This window comes from Gymnoscopelus braueri, assembly GCF_963280865.1.
Source record: "Gymnoscopelus braueri genome assembly, chromosome: 22".
NCBI classification, from domain to species: domain Eukaryota; kingdom Metazoa; phylum Chordata; class Actinopteri; order Myctophiformes; family Myctophidae; genus Gymnoscopelus; species Gymnoscopelus braueri.
In genome coordinates, this window is record NC_137624.1 from 29,224,498 (window position 1) to 29,246,271 (window position 21,774).

General features: G+C 43.8%; 2 protein-coding genes across 2 annotated transcripts in view; one reads left to right on the forward strand and one right to left on the reverse strand.

Moving 5' to 3' along the window:
• nup188 (nucleoporin 188) overlaps positions 1–21,774 on the reverse strand; it is a 305,112-nt gene that overhangs the window by 63,073 nt on the left and 220,265 nt on the right. The gene's annotated exons all lie outside the window — the stretch shown is intronic.
• LOC308077923 (uncharacterized protein) overlaps positions 1–21,774 on the forward strand; it is a 108,177-nt gene that overhangs the window by 2,135 nt on the left and 84,268 nt on the right. Inside the window, exons 2-3 of the mRNA XM_080418926.1 lie at positions 8,816–8,886; positions 13,668–15,196. Coding sequence (XP_080275052.1) covers positions 8,816–8,886; positions 13,668–15,196 — 1,600 coding nt within the window. The remainder of the gene's footprint in view (positions 1–8,815; positions 8,887–13,667; positions 15,197–21,774) is intronic.

A 21,774-nucleotide genomic window follows, 5' to 3' on the forward strand; every position in this document is an offset into this window, starting at 1 on the left:
GCCCAGTGACATTTATGGTAAAGCAGTTGAAACATGGAGGCCTATAGCTTGTTATCCAAGAAAACTGGTAAAGCTAAAGGTATTTATGTTTACGTTTTGTCCACATGGTGTCGCTATCTGTGCCTCACTATTACTAACAAACTTTGCATTAATTCTGCATTTGTTTTTGTCCTGCAATTACTTAAAAACCCCAAACTATGTCAGTCATTACTACACACCGATGGCAATACGTTTGTTCAAACTGATAACAGGCCTTGTCATTGTGTCATTACAAAATTAAAAATGACATTCATGTCACCTTCATGCAACTGTGACCAACCTTGTGTCACACTTGCAGTATTAATCACTTTAATTAGCCAATTTAAGCAATCCCTAATCAATCATGTCACACAAATACAGGGCAACTAGGGATTAATCTGCAATTCCTAACTTTTTTAAGTGAATAAAAATGTTATTTTGACCAATCTGTATGGTAGAGTAATACAACATAACTAACAGAACTGTGTTGTCTGTATTAACCCTGCTCTTCTATTGAGAGATTTAGATCCTGTGGTCAGGTTCACTACTGGTGAAGTACTACTGCCTGAAGCTCAAAATGCAATATCTGCCCTGTACAAGCAGGTGTCCTCTATTAGCTCAGTGCCAGAAGTTTTGGCACTCGCACGGGAGACCTGCAGGGCCGGATACAGAAATTATTAACTGGGGGGGCATTAATAAATGCTGGGAATTTGGGGGGGCCCAAAACCATTTGGGGGGTTTTCGGGGGCCCCAAACGGTTCTGCTTCATTTTTCTGTGTGTGGGTTTTGCGAGCAGTCGGCCCGTCACAGTCCCCCCACCCCCCCGCTTCGGAGAGACACTAAGCGGTGCGTGTTCAGGTGGGTCTAAAATGCTGCCCACGGTGCCCACTTACAGTCTATCGTGCCCACCCAATCAAAATAAATAAATGTTACATAAATATTTTATGATAAAAAAAAAAAATTGCAAAAAAATAAAACTTTTTTTTTTTTTTTTTACCCAAATTTTGATTGGGTGGGCAGGATGCACGTTTGGGTGGGCACTGCCCACCCCTGCCCCCCCCTAGAACCGGCCCTGGAGACCTGGGATCAAATGTAATGGATTGCAGCTTTAATCATATACATGTAGGCGTAACTGTGACAATGTCCATGTCCTCTGTAACAGCAGCATATAAAAGTTAGACCTGCTGTTCCAGGTCGTTTGATAAATAGTGGTCAGTAGGTCTGCCAAACGTGACAGAATGCTTGGGCTGTGGAAAGATGTAGCTGTGTGTGTGTGTGTGTGTGTGTGTGTGTGTGTGTGTGTGTGTGTGTGTGTGTGTGTGTGTGTGTGTGTGTGTGTGTGTGTGTGTGTGTGTGTGTGTGTGTGTGTGTGTGTGTGTGTGTGTGTGTGTGTGTGTGTGTGTGTGTGTGTGTGTGTGTGTGTGTGTGTGTGTGTGCGTGTACGTGTACGTGTGCATGTGCGCGCGCGTGTGCACGTATACAGGGCATGGTTGTCTTTGGGAAATATTTAGAGGAATTAGCTGAACATTCCAAGTCAGGGAAAAGGTGTTTGTGGTTAATAGGGAAACCTCAAGCCGGATTTAGACTTCATTGCGTGGTGGTGTCACGTGCAAAAAATAGCACATATACAAGCTCACAGCACGATGCAACGTGTTGTAAGCTTGCAGATCTGCTGTTTTCGGCACATAACACCTGTGAACAACTAAGTATAAATCAAGCCTAAATTTGGGTGAAAGGGACTTTTCTCTCATTCTCTGATTGGATGTGAGTTTCATGAGATCAGTCAGCTGTTTGTGTACATACTTTGTACATGTACGTGAGTGTGCATGAGAAGAACGTGTACATACTGTATTATGCGTGTGCATGAGAGGAGTGTACATGTCTCCTCTCATGCACACGCACACAGTGCAGCGTGCGTGCATGTTGTACTGTGTGTGCATGTCTGAGATGAGTGTGTACATGCTGCATGTGTGTGTACATGCTGTATGTGTGTGTGCGTGCATGCATAGGAGTGTCATTGAGGAAAAGCAAGAAAGAGGTTGATATTGATTACAAGAATGATGCGATCTAGAAACAGATTATACCAGAAAATTATACCTGACAGAAGAGTTAAAAAAAAAACTCATCTGAGCACACATCAAAGTCAAACAAACACAAATGGTGCTAATTAGCACTAAAAGTGGTTCTTTGGCTTGTAATAATAGGGGAGCCTCTTTTGGTGCTATTTACAGTAGCACCTATCTTGAAGGTGCTATATATACTGTATAAGCTTAAGCACCAGTAGAGAACCTATAAAGATCCATACAGGAGGGGCTGAACGGGTTCTTTGTATGACAGAGGTGCTATATAGCACCAATGTTTTATTTTTTAAAGATAGTTAAGTGGAGAGGTCATGATCCAAATTCTAAACCTATGATATCAAGTGTATTTCCTTCTTGTATGGACACACAACTCACTGATGATCAGTGAAGATTTACTGTACCAGGGTAGTCTCTTGAGACAGATGCTTCCGCCTAACACAGACTCTGAAAATGAGTAGAAAATAAAACAGATAATTTCCCCACCTTCATTTCGCCTGTGCAGTCGTGCAGACCGGAAACGGAATTAGTCAAAGCCGAGGTAGCTGCTTAGCAGAAATGGAAATGTTTTAAAATACGTTTTTTGCAAACATTGTGTCGTGACTCGTGATTGGTCGAATGCCCTTCCGGTCTGAAGAGCAAATAGCTTCCTGTTGTCAAATATTTTACCCGGCGGAGTTAAAGAATCTGTAGCATTTGAAGACTGTGGAAGACATAGTCCGGCTTGAGAGAGTAGTAACAGGGTGCAACCCTAACTCCAAATAGACCCTTATTAGTACCCCCATTTGAGTACATTTGGACACTCTCAGAGTTACAAATGAATACATTAACACTGAGGACTTTACTGTGTGTACGTTCACTGTTAGTATGTCATTCAGATGGACAAACACACACCTCAACTCCTTTAGAATTTGACAGTAAAGGACATTGTGGGTTTATCAGTATTTCCTCAAAGCAATCAAACATACGTAAGCTTAGCTTCCACGCGTCGACGTCACGAAGAAGACAATTACATGATTACAGTAGAGTAGAGCAGAGTCTGGCACTTTGAACGATGAGTTGAGTAGCTCATAATAAAGAATGTAGGTTAGGCTGTCTAGCCAGTAATTGATGAGTTAGGGGAAGTCTTGTTCTGCTGGCCTGTATTTTGCCCACTCAGCTCCGCTGCAGATTCCCTGGAGCAGTCGTGTCAGACCCATGGTGTTGCAGTGTGAAAGCCGCAACAGACGGGGACTATGTGTGGATGTCAGCTTTATTGACTCTCCGAAGTCTGGCTTCTCGCCACCACAGCTTCACTGTACAGGCGAGCTCGCTCCCTCACGGCACCCCGAACCTGTCGCACACGTTTCAGAAAAATCACCTCAAAGAAAACCAAAACAAACTGCTGAGACTTTTGAGAAAAAATACTGTATTCCAAAAGAAAACAAAAGTTTTTTTCCATGGCAACAGGGTCTGGTTCACACAGATATAAGAGCAGAGTGACAGATAGCGAGTCCTTTTGGCTGTAGGACGCACGCACGCACGCACGCACGCACGCACGCACGCACGCACGCACGCACGCACGCACGCACGCACGCACGCACGCACGCACGCACGCACGCACGCACGCACGCACGCACGCACGCACGCACGCACGCACGCACACACACACACACACACACACACACACATACACACATACACACACACACACACACACACACACAATCTTGTTGCCGTGACTACAGCCAGCTGCGTGGTGTTTGATTGATGCTGATGTTACTAACCAGGGAATCAGACAGCGGTTTCCCAGCCTGCACTGCTTCTTAATGGAAATGACTGTGGTCAGACTGAGTTGAAACTAGACACTGTTCACACACGCACGCATGCATGCACACACACGCGTGCACACACACACATGCAGATACATGCACACTTCCTGCTTTTAATCACCAATGTGCCATTCTCTTCTTAAGGTTAGTGGGGAAAGCATGGATAATATTAACCTAATTATGTAAATATTTAATCTTCCAAGACAGAGGGGAGGGAGAGAGAGAGAGAGAGAGAAAGAAGAGAGTATACAAACAATGTCTGTGTCATTATTCATGCACATAGGATACATGAACATACAGTATATTTTATAGTTACTGTACATACTTGACAGCGTTTCCCCTGCGTTCTGTGTACCCCCACCCCCACACTGTAGCCCTCAACCCACAGCTGCTTTTGACATTTCCTGTGTGTGTGTGTGTGTGTGTGTGTGTGTGTGTGTGTGTGTGTGTGTGTGTGTGTGTGTGTGTGTGTGTGTGTGTGTGTGTGTGTGTGTGTGTGTGTGTACTATATGTGTGGTGCGTGTGTGCGTGCACATGTGCATGTATGAGTGTGTGTCCTGCCCTACACCAGATCTTAACCTCTCCACTCTCCAATTACTCTGCCCGTGGTGATGGAGATGAGGTACCATGTGTGTGTGTGTGTGTGTGTGTGTGTGTGTGTGTGTGTGTGTGTGTGTGTGTGTGTGTGTGTGTGTGTGATCGCATGCCCATGTGTGTGTGTGTGTGTGTGTGTGTGTGTGCAACTGTGTATACAGTATGTGTAATGCCTGGGATTCGAACCCGCGCCGGAAGGGACACTAAAGCCAAACATCTTAACCACTAGCCTGTCAGAGGCTGTGAATTCATGTTTTGGAGTTTTTGAGGTGATGACCCTTATTGACCCAGATCTGAAAGTGCTGCAGAGCCCAGTGCCCAGTTCTAAGTGAGTAAACAGACATGGGCTTACTTGAGCCAGTTTGTTGTTGCATTGGAGATGTCATTCTCTAATCCTCTACTGGAACATTCTCCTTTTGGGAGATAGACAGACAGACAGACAGACAGACATGTATACATATGGATCTATAAATGTATAGGCATAATTATAATGTACAATCTATCACCACTCACCAGTAATGCTGTACGAACTTACGACAGTAAGTATGTGTAGGCTGTATTTGTACAGTGTCAGTCGGCCTACGCAACTATATGGATATTATTTACAGTCAAACAACAGTGAGTATAGTGAGCAATATGCTTGAGCAGGCAACTTGCCATGATGGTACTTAGTGTATATCCCAGTAGTTTATCCCAGGCCAGTAGTCTGTGTGCAAATGTGCCGGAGTAAAGCAGGAGTCCAAGGATCCAAGAAGAGAACAGAGCATGCAGGTGCTTGTTTATGTGGCTTCATGGCTACGGGAAAAAGGGACTGACCGAGTCGTGTTGTACCGGGGGACGATGAGTCTGTGGCTGATGGTGCTCCTCATTCCCGCTGGCTCATCATAGAGGGGGTGGGAACGGGAAGGGTTCATCAGGATAGCGTCCAGCTTCCTCATCACCTACCCCCCCCTTTTTCCGTAACCACCTACAGATTGTCCAGTTATTACTCCAACTACAGATCTAGCCTTCCCCACCAACTTCTTCAGTTTGTTAGTGTCCCTTGAACTGGGGGGGGGGGGGCAACTGCTACCTCCTGGGGAAGAGGGCAGTGGGAGGAGGGGGTATGTGGATGATTGCAGTGTTGCTTAGAGGGGGGGGGGGGGGGTGTGGGTGGACTGTCGGGAACCCGGCATAGTTGCAGAGCTCAAGGGGGGCTGGGAGGTTGAACCTGCTGAAAGACAGGTTAAGCTCATTGGCACGTGCTATAATTCCCTCCACCGCAGTTTCTGGCTGCCTGTAATCCTCATGCACACCCGCCCCCCAGCACACACACACACAGTCACACACACACACACACACACACACACACACACACACACACACACACACACACACACACACACACACACACACACACACACACACACACACACACACACACACACACACACACACACACACCTCTAGATTTTGTTTATTTGATTGATTTTGTTTTATGTTGTTGTTGTACTCCAGCCTGCCCTCCAGCGACGGAGCCTTCTTGAGCTCTCTCTCGATGCCCTTGCCCTCCTCAATGTGACGTGCCATGCCCTCTTCTTGTTATTTAGAATTTAAAAAAATCTTATTAGAATAGAGTTTTATTTAGATAGCATGTTGTTTGCACAGATGCTAGGTTTGATGTTTACCTGTTGGTATCCTAGTTTCTTAGGCATTGTTGACATTGTTCTCTTTGCACTTTACTTATGTGACTGAAGTATTTCCCTTGTTGTTTGTTAACCCTAGTCTAGGGTTCATGCTTACTCTGCGTACTCTGATCTCGCACTTCTTCAGCTAAAGGGACAAATTGTAATTGTAATTCTATGATGATGTCATTGATCCAGGACTTGTGGTGTGGAGAAGCAGCATACAGTACCTTGTTGATGGGTACAGTCTTCTCCTCACAGAACTTGATGTGATACACTGGCAGTCAGAGTCCATTGATGGTCTCTGATGTCACAGTCTGTTATCCTGAAACAAACCTTCACCTATACTCTGACCCAGAGCTACATGTATTATTTGTATATCTTTCATACATTTCTATGTTGTTTTTGTAATTTGCAAAAACAACATAATTAATTAATTAATTCAGCAAAGTTTCAGTTAGCTTCCAGAGGGTGTTTGATCGTTTCAGTCTAGTTTGTTTGTTTTTATACTGTATTAGTTTAGTATTACATAATTATAATTATAATTATCCTACTATATAATTGGAGTAACCTCTGTCTGTCTTGGGTGGTGGTTGGTCGACCGGGTATGGGCTAGTAATTATAATTATAATTATAATTATAATTATAATTATAATAATAATAATAATAATAATGATTATTATTATTATTATTATTATACAATATATATATATCTAATAAAACATCTGATCTACAAGCTCACAACGTGTCACTTTGCAGATCGGTAATTTCTTGCGAAGCGATTTGGTGTAGACAGGGAAAAAAAGCGGTCCAAGTACAGTTGTAACTCAGATCCGTTTTATTACCAAGAATAGAGGTTTGTATTGAAACTCGACACTTCTTGAAGGCAGTTGACTCACAGTCATGTAGAAATCCCAATCTCAATAAACACATACAGTATGCACCAATGCCTCCTCATGCTTGTTGTGTTAACAGACTTGAAGACTAAAACTAAAGACATTTTCTGTATATTTTTGTTTTATTGTATGTTAGTTTTGTAAGCGCACAATATCTTCACAAGGCTGCCAGGCCGGGGCCAGAGATCACGCATTCGCCCCTGTCTGTGTGTGTGTACTGTGTGTACTGTGTGTGTGTGTGTGTGTGTGTGTGTGTGCGTGTGCGTGTGCGTGTGCGTGTGCGTGCGTGTGCGTGTGTGCGTGTGTGCGTGTGTGCGCGCGTGCGTGCGTGCGTGCGTGCGTGCCTAATCTCGTAAACTACTTTCAGCATCAGATTTCTTTCTAGATCAAGGCAAGCCAAGGAACTCTTTTCCCGAATATTATTCAGTCATATGTCATATCAGAGATGCATCATAGATGACTCATCACATGAATCACAGAAATAAATAAAAAAGACACATGATACAGTATGTGAGAACCTGCACTGAATGATATATTGTAGTGAAACGTAAATACTACTACAGGAAGAGGTTGGGTAGGTGGAGGGAGTTTGATGACTGGTGAGCTGTCATTTATGGTAGTAGTGAGAGATATTGAGCATCAGAGTGAATGTTATCCCCTTAAATAGACTACATAGTTTGAACCACTAGGATTGTGACCATACGTGATTGGAGGGTGAATGAGTGTGGGACTGACTGGACATGCTCCATGCATCGTAAGAGGGTACAAACCTGATTACTGTAGGTTGTGATCTGATGTACCGAGGGGGGGAGAGCTGTGGGACTGGAAACCTCCTTAACATTTGTATACAGCAGGTGGATGATTATTATTATTCTCTGTTTTCAGGACACATACTGGGGTGAAGTTTGACAGGGTTTTGACCACGATAAATGCTAGTGACCATGATAAATGCTAGTGACCATGATAAATGCGCTGGGGTAGGCCATCAGTACCTCATCTCTAATCCCGCAACAGTGGCATGGATGACGTCACTTGCATGTGCCACTTTGGTGCTTTGTGTAATCTAGACAGTATTGACGATGACGTACGTACAGTATGAGAATTTGCGGTGCAAATAATGTGAAAAATAATAATAATAAACATGCTGTGGTTAACCATCTGGAGATCACCAGAACGACAATCCCACCCCCCTTAGCCTTGCCACTGTGTTTGTCCCTGTCAGATCACATGACTGTAAAGCCGTCTGGTTCAACTATCCAATCTGGAAAATTATCGTTTAGCCATGTTTCCGTGAAGCACAACCAACTAGGGTCCCCGTATTCACATTGTTCCTTCACTGTTTGTATGTCTTGTTGATCAGTTACCAGACATTCCCCACGACTAAAAACGAGAGACGAGGTTTGAATCTATTCCTGATCCGTTTGGGTTTCTCCCGCACACACACACCCCATATCACGCATCCATTGTGCAGAGCCTAGGTCTTCAGACTTGTGTAAACAATAGGCCGACTCGTGGTCACGGTCAAAGTCGCGGTTGCATCCATTGTTCCACTGAGTTTGATTTGTCTATGACTAAAAAAAGTAAAACGAAAAGACTATAAACATTATTATTACCGTAAATACTAGTACTTAAACAATAACTAAGCATTGTGGGATATCATAGGCCTATGTGAGCCATGTGTCGGGTTATTGATTAGTTAACTAGTTTTTAATGTGATAAATATTAACTGACGTCTTCTCTTGTCTTCCCTACAGGAGAGCCCTATTGCTCTGCACCATTTTATTTTGTACCTGTTACCTGGGACTTGCACAAGTACACCCTGAAGGTAAGACGTCAACTCACCTTAACGTTATGCTACAGTACCACCACTGCACTATTGCCACTGTAAAATCCCTTGTGTTAATTTAACTTGGAGTGTAAAAAATTGTTCAAATGGACCCGTAAGGCAGCATGATTTTAAACCAGTGGAATATCTGTGAAATGTTATCAGACGTATCACTGACAGCTAATGTTGAGTCAGCCAGTCCAGCTTGTAGATTAGGTGTCGAGAGGGGAAAAAATATAGATCCCGGTCAAGTATTAGTCTACGAAGTGTACAGTAGAGGTTTAAGTAAGTAACTAAGTAACTAAGTAACTAACTTACTAACTGTTGTTTCAAACAACAGAGGTGTGTGTTGTTGTGACCTCATCTTTAACCACTTTCAGTCTGTTGGCCCCTTATTTTGGGCATGTCTTTAAAAGGGACATTTAAAAGAAATGTTCTAATATGTTCAAAATGTTTCTAAATCTTTTACATTAGTATAAATCAAGTATAAATCAGGCTTAAGTGTTTAATGAGATCTTGAAGTAGGGAGAGGCGAGCCTTGACTTGGCAGTGTGCTTGCAGGCCACTCTACTGTAGCTACATTGTTATGTACTAAATATAAACTACAGTATATGCTTCAACCATGCGCTGACACAATGTGTCCGCCTCGCTGCACAGTAATAGTATACTGTAGGTCTGAAGCCACACAGTTGTGCACTGTGTTTTCCAGTAAATAGTATCTGTTGTGTGTGGACAGCCAGGAAGCTTGGAGTCAAGAGGGAAGGTACAGAATAGATAAACGTTATAAGTTCTGTGCTTCACTGCCAAGTTCTGATGCCGTTCGCTGCAGCGGAGACCACACAAAGAGGAGAGATGCGTGACACAAATACGTCTAGACCGACAAGTCAAGGAGTTTGGTTTTCAAGCTATTTTATAAAGCCCTAATGTTTTGAGGTAACGGAAAGTCTTACAGACTTATACATCACATGCTGAGACCATAAAGAATTGGCCATATAACAAGGACATGACATTCTGGCTGCATGCTTTTCTCTCTCTGTGCTTCATCTCATGTTGAGTGGAGTGAAATGTGCTTCTGTTCCATGGAAAAGACTTTAGGTGCAGTGGTAAAAAGCCAAATATGCTTTTTTAACTGACCCCTGCAAACAATGGTGTTCCAATAAACCCCAGATGTACATATGCGTATGATGAAGTAAAGTATGAACTAGTATAATTAGGTGCAAAGTAGGACGTAAGTAGTACTGAGTTGCAATAATAGTCTGAAGTAGAACTTAATAAAGGTGAAGGAAACGTTACTGTACTGCACTAATACTACACACTACAGTAATATTTGAGCATTTCAAGTTTGATACGCATTAGGCCACTGGCCAATACAATTTATCTCTGGGACCCTAATCTACACTGTAAACTTTTTTTTTTCTTTTACTCCGAGAGTGCACAAATGGAACCAAATGGACACGTAAGGGCCCAATTGGTTCCATTTGTACACGCTTGGACCCATAAGGGTCCATTTGGAACCCTAGTGGTCCCTAGACCCAACGTTGAGAAGCAGTGTGTTAGACTAAACTAAATGAACATGTTTATGAACATGTTTATTCTGAAAGGATTGGCACCGCACTAGCCTGAGAATGTGGGAGTGTCAGCTCTGACCTGCTTCACTGAGATGCAATGTCTTCTTAGCTTCTACTCTATATAGAAGTTCTTGTCTACAGTAAGTAGTACTGTATGGCATCATTGTTAGGACCCTCGTCTTTGTTTTTTCTTAACTCCTCTATCCATTTGCCTCTATAATCCCCACAGGGCCTGTTAGCACAAACATTGTTTGCCTATTTAAATGTATGTAAAGAGTTAAGACTCCCATGTCATCCATCATATTACTAACAGTGATAATAAACACACATCCCCTATAGAGAAGGCCCAGAGCTGCATTTACGTAACCCCCCCTCCCCAGCAGCTGAAGCGGGAATGAAAGCTTCAGATTTCCATGACTTTCACTTTTATTTCCTTGTAGAGACAAGACCACAAAGCAAATGTAAATGTTTCAAAGAGCAATTGTTCTTTGATGGAGTGTATACGAACTATAAGTACGCAAGGCCAGTTTACATGTTATGTTAGCCTGGTCTCTAAATGGACATATCGATTTTTATAATCTCCACCAACAAGAACAATCACAAGAACAATGTTGTAACCAAGAGATTCACTAGATGATCAACTACAGTACAATGCAGCCTTCAAGAGTTGGCATATACACAGACGTGCGTGTACGCAGAAGATGCGCACCATTTGCAAGTTACAGTCATAGGCTCACTGGCTCTGTTGACATTTTCCAAAATCCTCTTCGTCCCGACTGCATCCCAAGGAGGATTTCTGTTCGTCCAAAATACATATTTTATCATCCCCAAATGCCTAGTTTTGCGTGCTTTTGACACCTCTCACATGAGCATTACGTACTATATCGTAACATCCATCTAACATTGGAACAGACTTGTCGCAACAGACGCCATACAGAACTTCTCCATAAAGGAGGCCAATGTGTGTGAATGACTGCCCACTGCCTCGCCAGATATTTTTTATTCAACAATGTTAAGGATTCCATGTGGGAAAGGGGCTGTAGACCCCAGACCAGAACGGGCCCTTGGAGAAAAGGAAGGCTTTGATCCAACTGGTCTGAGATCAGACATCGGAGAAGTGATTACCAGTGTAATCCCATGCGTCCTTCAGTGCGACTGCCTAAAACCTAAACCTAAAACCCTGAAAAGAAAGCAGAGGTTGGCTGGCTAGAAGGGTGGAAACAGTAGCTTGGTTCCAGGCAGAAAGATGTTCTGCTCTCTTGTGGTTACTCTGGTCATGTTCTGGAATTAACATTAAAAAAAAAGCAAGGAGCTGTCTGAAGTGACATAAACAGGAGCGAGACAGGAAGAGGGAAGCAGAGGCTGTTGAGAGGTCAGTGAGTCATGGTTCATTGATCTACCCACCCTTCTTGAACTTCCTAAACGCAACAGAGCTGTTCTCTGCAGTACAACGCAGTACAATGCAAGTCGTCGCTGTCGGGTGGATACCTTGTAAGCCCAAAAAAGAACCCTGTGTTCCAATGCATCCAATGTAGTTATACTTCTCATTGGTTAAATATTTATCAAATCCACAGACAGACTTAACCACTTTCAACCTGGTGTCCTTATTTTGGCCATGTCATACTACTACTAACTCAAAAAGTGTCACGATGTGATGAATTGTGAGCTTGTAGATCTGCTATTTTCGTTACTTTTGCGTGACACTGTCATACGATAAAGTCTAAAATCGGGCATTCATTTATGAGAAAAAAACGAATAAAGATCAAATATGCAGCCCTTTATACAGTAAATTAGTTGCAGCCTTTGTTTTTCAGTTATTTGTCAGGGACAATAGAAGTAGATGTTGTTAGAGGTTAAAAACATGAAGCAGATGAATTGCATAATGGGTTTCTAGTCAGAGCTAATTGAAAAGCAATGTCCCTAGTTAGGCTTTTAACATTATCTGTTATCTCATTTCCATGTGAAGATAGAAAGGAAAATATAAATGCAGTAATTTACATTTAATTTACGGTATGATGCAGTGGAGTCCAGTCCAGTTGAGGGGGTTCCAAACTGCCAAATGGACCCATATGTCTGTAATTCTTAGAGTTATGGGGGTCCTTGGCATTACAAAAAGTTTGAGAACCACAGGTATAATGTACATGTGCATAATGGATGCTTGTTATCCTTCTTTGTTCCCCCTACTTACTTCCAGTCTGACTTCTTAGTCCTTCTCCTCTCTGCTGTTGCATTTCTTGCTTAAACCGATGTTGCATCTCATTTGCCCCTACTTGCTCTGTCACTTGTTCTTTCTCAAAATGAAAGATCACATCTCACAACAGAATGATGTGTTGCAGACTGGTCATCTTGTGCCAATGGGTAGCTAATTGTAATGCTTTAACACCCATGGGTGCTGCAATTGTACTGTATAAGATAGCTTCAAACATACAGGAAAATTAAGCTCTTATCCTCTGGTTTTGTTGAGAGTCATAACTGAATGTTCCCCTGCTGTGAAAACAGAAAGATCTTAATTTCTTTGGCTGTATTTCCAAAAGGAACTTATAGGAAAATTGTCTGATGTGCCAGCAGAATTCATCCAACTGCTTCCATTGTAGGAGAACGCTGAAATACCCTCGTCTCACTTCAGTTATTTCAGGAAGAGCGGTTTTCCAATTGTATAGAAAATAAGTCCAGCATGTCCTATTAACACACACACACACACACACACACACACACACACACACACACACACACGCACACGCACAGACTTTGGAACTGCACACATTCATATAATGAAAGACCTTTTAAAGACCTCATCGTTGGACAGAAACACTTTTATAAGAACTTTAGGCAGCTCTGAGTAGTGCTGTTCTCTGTTGGTCAAGAATACATTAAACATTAGACATTAGACGGGGCAGGCCATAGCTGAGTGGTTAGTGAGCCCGCCTAGGGAGCCAGAGGCCCTGGTTGCCCCAGGTACGATTCCAGGCCAGGCCAGCAAATGTGTCGATGAAATGAAATTTGTCCCTGAGCAAGAGTCTTAACCCCTAATTGCTCACAGGCCCTCATTGGAAACAAGTCCGCAAGGACTTTCATGAACGGACCTGTTAAAGGAATTATCCTTATATCCTAGACATTATAGATATAGATTTACATTTACATATATACACACTCTACAACTACATACATGGTGCATATTTGGTGTTGTAATACTTCTCTCTCCTTTCTGCCCAGATGTGGACATCCTCCAGAAGTTGGGGCTCAGGGGAGAGAAGCCGTCACGCTCGGTGCCAGCAGGTGTCATTCCATTCCGTACAGGGATCATCCTCACTCAGCGGGCACGCGTTGAGGCTCCACTGCGCTCCCTCTTCCCAGTGGCCATCTGGCCCGACCTGGCTCTGGTCCTGAGCGTGCGCTCACACCGTGTCAACAACGCCTTCCTTTTCGCCCTGCTCTCAAGCCGCAGGAAGCTTCTGCTGGGCCTGCAGCTCACCCCGGGCCAGCTGCTTCTCCACACAGGGCCCAACACCTCGGTTGCACTGCCCTATGATGCTCACAATGGCCAGTGGCACCAGCTGGCGGTGGGAATAAGTGGGCGCACAGTGACTCTATATGCCTCCTGCGGAGAGCAGAGTGTTCATGCAGACTTTAGGTGGGACAGTGAGGAGGGGCTGGCTCCGGAGCTCCAGGGCTCCTTCCTGCTGGGGAAGATGAGCCAGCAGCAGACCTCATCACAGTTCGAAGGAGCTATCTGCCAATTTGACCTGATCCCCTCCGCACAGGCAGCTCACAACTACTGCAGGTATGTTAAGAAACAGTGCAGGGAAGCTGACACCTACAGGCCAAACCTTCCTCCTCTGCTGCCTCTCTTACCCAGAGAATCCAACATCACTGCTACCCCAGCTTCCCCCATGCTGAGGGGTCTAGACCTGTCCAGGAAACCCCTGGGGCTGAGCTTGGCCCGGAGTGCCGCCGCCGCTGCATCAGCTGTCAGGTACGTGGCCCCAACCCTCCTGACAAAGCCCAGCCCCAGGACCACTTCTCCACCTGTTACAGCAACTGTGGTGCCTTTCACAGTCTTGCCTGGACTCGTCTCGCCAGCCCCCAAGTCCCAGGTGGAGACTGTCACGGCTCCACTCAGGACTAGAGCCCCCCCAACCTCACAGGCCCCAACTCCCAAACCATCCACCCCGAAGGCCTCCACTCAGAAAACCCCAAAGCCCACCTCACCGAAGCCTACTCCTCGTAGCAGCCCCAAGAAGACCACATTAGGACCGCTCAGCAAGAAGAAACCCACTGTTCCAGCCACTGCCGGCACCAAACCCCCCAAGAAGAAGCCTGGCACTGCCTTATCAGATCAAGGTGCTTTCCCAAAGAAACCCCAACCCACTGCAGCCAAAAAGACACCTCCCAAACCGAAAGTTACCACCTCCAAAGCTACACCGTCCAAACCCACAACATCCAAAGCAAATCCTTCCAAAGTTACCCCTTCTAAGCCAACCATCTCCAAAGTTAACCCGTCAAAGTCTGTCAACTCCAAATTTACATTCCCCAAAATCACCAAGCCAGTGTCCAAACAAGTCACCAAACCACCAAAGCAAGCCAAAACCACCAAGGCTCCAGTCATCCTGCGACTCAGCAGGCCTACCTACGCCCCAGTCACCCTGCCTGCTACCGATGGCTTCCAGAGCTGGGAGGTGGCACCTACCCAGTTCTCCCTTCTGGCTGGACCTCCAGGACTCAAAGGAGAACCAGGCAGAGCAGTAAGAACACCCATGCCCTCTGTTTTGTGTGTGTGTGTGTGTGTGTGTGTGTGTGTGTGTGTGTGTGTGTGTGTGTGTGTGTGTGTGTGTGTGTGTGTGTGTGTGTGTGTGTGTGTGTGTGTGTGTGTGTGTGTGTGTGTGTGTGTGTGTGTGTGTGTGTAATGTTATGTTATGCATGCGCTTTATGTATGTGTGTATGAAAGTGTTCTCACAATAATCTATTACAAATAACAGCATACGTCGTATTTGCTGGCTGGATAGTCGGGTTCTTTAGGACTGCAGGCCTGCTGCGATGATATCAAAGCATGTTATGGGACACCACCTGCAATTATGACTTTCTCCATCTCTCTCTTTCTCTCACACTTTCCATAACTGTCACGCTCTAGCTCTCTCCTCTCCCTACTCTCTCCAAGGCTGTTGGGCTCTAATCCAGTCTGATTATGGGTCTCTTTCCATCTCTGATCTCTTGTCTTTCATTGACGGGCAACAGTCAGGGCTCATTGACGGGGAACAGTCAGGGCTCAGTGACAAAGGAATAGGGCAGCTCTACCTCATCAAATGCTTGGCAGCTGGGTGGGGTCCAGGTGGCGTAGTAGAGGTATAAAAACACTTGCTCGCCACGCAAAGGCTCAGGTTTGCTTCTCAGCAGTAGCGCCTCCAGTGTGAACACAGTAAGAGCGCGTTTCTGGATGAGAAGCTGGCTAGGGACTGTGTGTTTGTAGCCGCACTAGCGACTCCTACTGGTTGTTTGGGACACCTTTTTCAGCGGGAAATGAAATATTGATCCTCTACGTATTACATTCTCCCAGTGAAACTCCATGCTGTCAGGTGAAAAGAAGCAGCTGGTGGCTCTCTGTGTATCAGAGGAGACGTGTGGTTGTCTGCACACTCCCCAGACCAAAAGTGGAGGTTGGCAGTGACAGAGACCACAGTACACATGGAGGGAATTGGCAACGACTAAACCGGAGAGACAAATGAAAAATAACAAACAGTAACAAAAGAATGCTTGGCAGTCTAGTCTAGTCTGGGATTGAGTTAAAGACAGAATCGTCATAGGAGGGCATAACTACATATTTGACCACTTTTATGTTATAATAGGCGAAGAATGTCAAAAAAACGTTAAAACACCTACGTTGCATCGCCGAGCCGAACGGTCTGAGTTATAGTGTCTTTGTCAGAGTACCCGTCTGTCTTTGTCCCTTTTGTGCCCATATATGGAGGTCTCTGTATCTGTCTGTCAACCTGTGTCCCTTTTATGCCCATATATGGAGATATCTGTATCTGTCAGTCCATGTCCCTTTTATACCCATATATGGAGATCTCTGATGTCATTAGTACCCATACCCTGTATATTGGTATGCCCATATATGGACCTATTGGTCGGATCGGCGGTTCTGAACAACTGCATACCGAACGACTCGCCCGGCGTGCACCGCCAACCATGGTGGTTCGCCCGCCGGCCAGCCCGCCCTCCCATCAGCCAATTTTAATATAGGATTCATGAAAATAGGGCTTATGTGGTTACGGCCATATTTACTGGCCGTGGGTCTCTACTAGACGTAGGAGAAGTGGTAGAAACAATGTAGGAAAAGCCTCCTCTTGCTCCGTCCCACCCTCCTTCATCCTCTGCAGACCCCTGAAGGCTGGGCCTGGTGTGTCAGCTTTGACGCCTTGCCGTCTCTCCACCAGATTCCTGTGTGACGTAGAGGGAGGATGGGGGGTTGCACAGCCTGTTTTCAAAGCCGGGGCAAGGGTTAGGGCAAGCAGTAAACACCAAGCACCATTCAGCCTTCAACCGCAGCCACAATGACATACAAGAGCTACAGTAGGGTTGTCACAATGGCAGAATTCTAACCTTTGATACAGTACTAAAAAGATGATACCCGATATACCTCTTTCGATACCACAGCAAAAAGTTTTTAAAAAGGCACACAAAATAGCATGATGTTTTTGACAATTAAAACTTCTAATTGTTATGTTAACTGTTTATGTAATAGCCTACTTTTCTTATTTCTTAATACATATTTAATTCATTAATTCATACATACAGTGGAATGGGTGGATAAAAAAAGGTGTATTTATTATTTAATCCGGTAATCTCACTGAGCTATGAGGAGAGACCTGGTCAGACAGCAGCAGTAAGTGTAAAAATGCTAAAAAGAATGTTAAGTGCAAGTGCAAACCTCTTCCTCCTGAAGTTTAAGATGTTCAAGGGGAATCAAGCCGTTCCTGCTGTAACGCGTTCCAGGTTGAGGAGGCAGAGCAGGAGAAGACCTTCTTTACCAAGTTCAGTAGCATTGGTGGAAAAAGTATTCACATTTTTGACCCGAGTGAAAGTATCAATACTGCAATATAGAAATACTCTGTTACAAGTAAAAGTCCGGAATTCAAAATGTACTTGTAAAGTAAAGGTACAAAAGTATTTGTATCAAAATTGACCGTGAGAGGGGACTGGGAGCCTAGGCTAATGACCACACTGTTTATGTACGTGGGCAGATAACCGGGCAGCAGTCCGAGGATGAATTTATAAACGAACAAATACCAGTGTACATGGATAATGATGACTACAGAATACTGGGCACAGTGGCGTGTGAGAGGTTTACAACCGGTTATTATGAATCTCAGGGCTCTGTGATAGACAGCGTCCAACACACGCAGAGAATGAGCTGATGCATACAGCACATCCCCATAAAATGCGTTTCGGGAGCTTGATCCAGTTGATTTTCTTCCGCACTGTTTCATCATCTGTGCAGTCTGAAAATCTGATTGTAGATCTGTTTTTAATTTGTACAGCTTTTGTACTTCTAATACTATCGTATCGAATAGTGTCCCTTTTTTTTAAATAGATGTGGTATCTAAGTATTGATACTTTTGACAACCCTACAGTATTCCACTAGCAGAGACCAGGTCTGTTTCCACAGATCAGTCAGGAGTAGATGATAATTATATGCAGTATAGCTGTCCGACCTGAATGCAAGAAGCAATCTTTAGGAAACTCAAGTTTCAACATACTGATAAGACCCTGCGGTGAGGAAGTCAATTACAAACGGGGCAAGATTATAGGGAAATTGTCTAATTTCGTTCATTTTAGTTGTGGAGGAGATTGGGCGACCGCTGGATATGTTCATTTTGATAGGAATAATGGTTTGTTGTATCTTCACAAAACCTGCTGCTGTGTGGCTTCTCTCCCTCTCTTATTAACATTCTCTCTCTCTCTCTCTCTCTCTCTCTCTCTCTCTCTCTCTCTCTCTCTCTCTTATGGTTTTGATGGAACAATGTGTTTGATATGTGTGTCTTGTCTAATTTTTGTACTGGCTCTGTAATTTGGGGCAGATTGCAGACCGCTTTGTGTTTAGGGCTACTGTAGCTAATTAAGTTGTGCACTGATGTCACTAGCAGACCTGGGTACTACTGAGTAGCCCTAATTTCTGCCATGGAGAATGCTCTACCTATACCTCCACCTTAGAGCATTCTAACAACCACAGACAGTAATGTGTCCCAAAACTAAATCTATTTAGCAGCAAATCTATGACCACATAAACCCTGGTAACTCTATTTTGTCATGTCAAAAAATTATAATCAAAATACAAGAATCTACAAGCTCACAACGTGCTATTCGCTATTCGTCGTACAATGAAGTATATGTATGGGCTTAAGTGATTAAAGGCCATAAAGGCACTTACGTCCAGCCAGTTTAAATTTCAGTATATACTTATTATCTTATTTAACTTCCATTCAAGTTTCTCAGAAACTGGGACGTGCCAAAATGCAACAAATAGCACAATTATGGTCTAGTTTAGCTCTGGTAGATTTGTCTGGTTTCCAGGCTAAATGTGGTCATGACTCATCACCACCATGCCTCAAGCTGTAATACTGAAACAAAGCTGCTTACTGTGCATCCACAGTGGGCCACTGTTTGTTCATATGTATCCTAGTAAATTATATGCCATCATCTCACCCCCTAGCAGCCCTTACAATGAGTAGAGAGAAGCTATAGCTTTTGAAGGCGTGTGTGTGTGTGTGTGTGTGTGTGTGTGTGTGTGTGTGTGTGTGTGTGTGTGTGTGTGTGTGTGTGTGTGTGTGTGTGTGTGTGTGTGTGTGTGTGTGTGTGTGTGTGTGTGTGTGTGTGCGTGTGTGCGTGCGTGCATGCTTTACTTTACTTTGTTTATTTAGACGGGACACCACATATTAATGCACAATACATATCAATGTAATGTAAATACACCAGATTTAGCAAAGATGATGATTTACTTCCGCAGTCCCCACAAAAAACATAAAAACAAGCAGACAATAGAGTACATTACATGTGTGTGCGTGCGTTGCATGCATGCGTGTGTGTGTGTCTTATGACCAGATGACAGTGACGGGGAACGTGGGACGGGGGACAGGGTTGTTGTTTTTGGGCTAGTGTTTGTATGATGATCCATCCCCCTGACATGCACAGCTGTAATCACTCATCCTCTATAGATTATGTCATCCTGTTACCTGAATGCAATCCCTCAGTCCCTTTCTCATAAAAAGCATGCACGCACGCACGCGCACACACACACACACACACACACACACACACACACACACACACACACACACACACACACACACACACACACACACACACACACACACACACACACACACACACACTTTTTTTTGTACTTGTATCTTTAATTCCGGACTTTTACTTCTAACAGAGTATTTCTACATTGCAGTATTGATACTTTTACTTAAGTAAAACAAAATTGAGTACTTTTTCCACCACTGAGACACACACACAAACACGCACGCACGCGCGCGAACACACACACACACACACACACACACACACACACACACACACACACACACACACACACACACACACACCCCCACACACACACACACACACACACACACACACACACAACCACCCTTGCTGACATCACACATTTACTGACAGCAATAAAAGTGGGACGGGATGTAATGACCATGTCATTCAAGTCTAGTGGCCTGTCATCCATGCCATTTACTGCTTTTAAATGAGTCTTGTCTCACTGCTGATCTGGCAGCTTGCTGGAGGACGATCCCTAAGTAACGGCACCATACAGGAATGCAAAACAAAACATCATCCAAGAAAGTCATTCATGCATGTGACTTGTCATCTCCATGCTTTGGCCCCTTGAGTTCTGAGTGCTTGTTGACTCAGAGGACCACTTCACCCATTTTCAACCTTATCTTCATATAATTGGTCCTCACTAATGATAATCATATAAGATGGCACCATTTTATGTCAACTCACTCTGCATCTCAGAGGTGGGCTTTGGCAGTGGTGGAAAGTAACTAAGGACATGTACTTAAGTACTGTACTTACGTGCAATTTTGAGTAGCTTTTTACTTTACTAGAGTATTTCCAATTTGCAATACTTTTACTTCTACTCCACTGCATCTCAGAGGCAAATATTGTACTTTTACTGCACTACAATTATTTGAAAACTTTAGTTACTAGTTACTTTGCAGATATAAATTACTATATTATAAATCATACATTAACCACTTTAGCCCTATTTTATACATAGCCTAGTATATTTTGAACCCAATCCTTTTGTACTTTTACTCAAGTAACATTTTGAACACAGGCCTTTTACTTTATATTGTGGTATTGCGACTTTTACTTAAGTAAAATATCTGAGTACTTCTTACACCACAGGGCTCTGGACATTACAGACGCCTGCCAACCAATTACATCATTGGTGGGGATTCCAATCCAAGCTAATAGAAACTATTCAAAAAAATCTTGTTTGAAATTACCACAGATGTAGGCCTCGTTCCCTGAACTATCCACATTTTGAAGTCCTATATACTTAATCATACGACGAATTGCGGAAATAGCTGATCTACACATTGTGTTGCGATCGTCCGCGTGAGGTTGTTTTCACTATCTTTTTTACGTTTCTGAAGATTTTCTGCTACAATGACATGCCCAAAAAAGGTGCAAAAAGGTTGAAAGTGGTTCATGTGGTCTCTCATCTACCACCTCTACAATCTGAACAAATCTGAAGCCTGCTTAACCAAGGATTTACCGAGGTGTGCTACTTCACACCTCTGGAGGGTAAGGGTTTCAAAAGAGTGTCCTGCTTCCTGACATAAACATACTTCCTGGCTAAATTGGGAGGAAATAAAATATCCTCATAAGGTGAGAATCAAGGAAGGAAGGAAAATAAGGAAGGAAGGACTAAGAGTAAAAAAAAAGAATACCAGGCATAGTGGAAAAGGTAGATAACGAGGGAGAAAACGGCGGCCCTTAACACGTCTTCCGTTCTGAGCGCAAGGAAGCATGAATGTGCACATACTGTATACTGTATGCTAAAGAGCTGTGTCCCTGAGGCTCTTGTCTTCATGATCACTCTCAGATTTGGCTATTTGTGTGTATTTGTGTGTGTGTGTGCACTTGCGTGTGGATGTTTGATGTGTGTTTTGAAGTTTGAATGTCCTGTATCTCTCGCAGATGTCTATTGTCTGAGATGTGATGATGTAACTGTGAATAGAGATACAGTAGGTCATCATGTGTAGATCCAGTACCTCTCTGTTGTTCTAAGCATCAA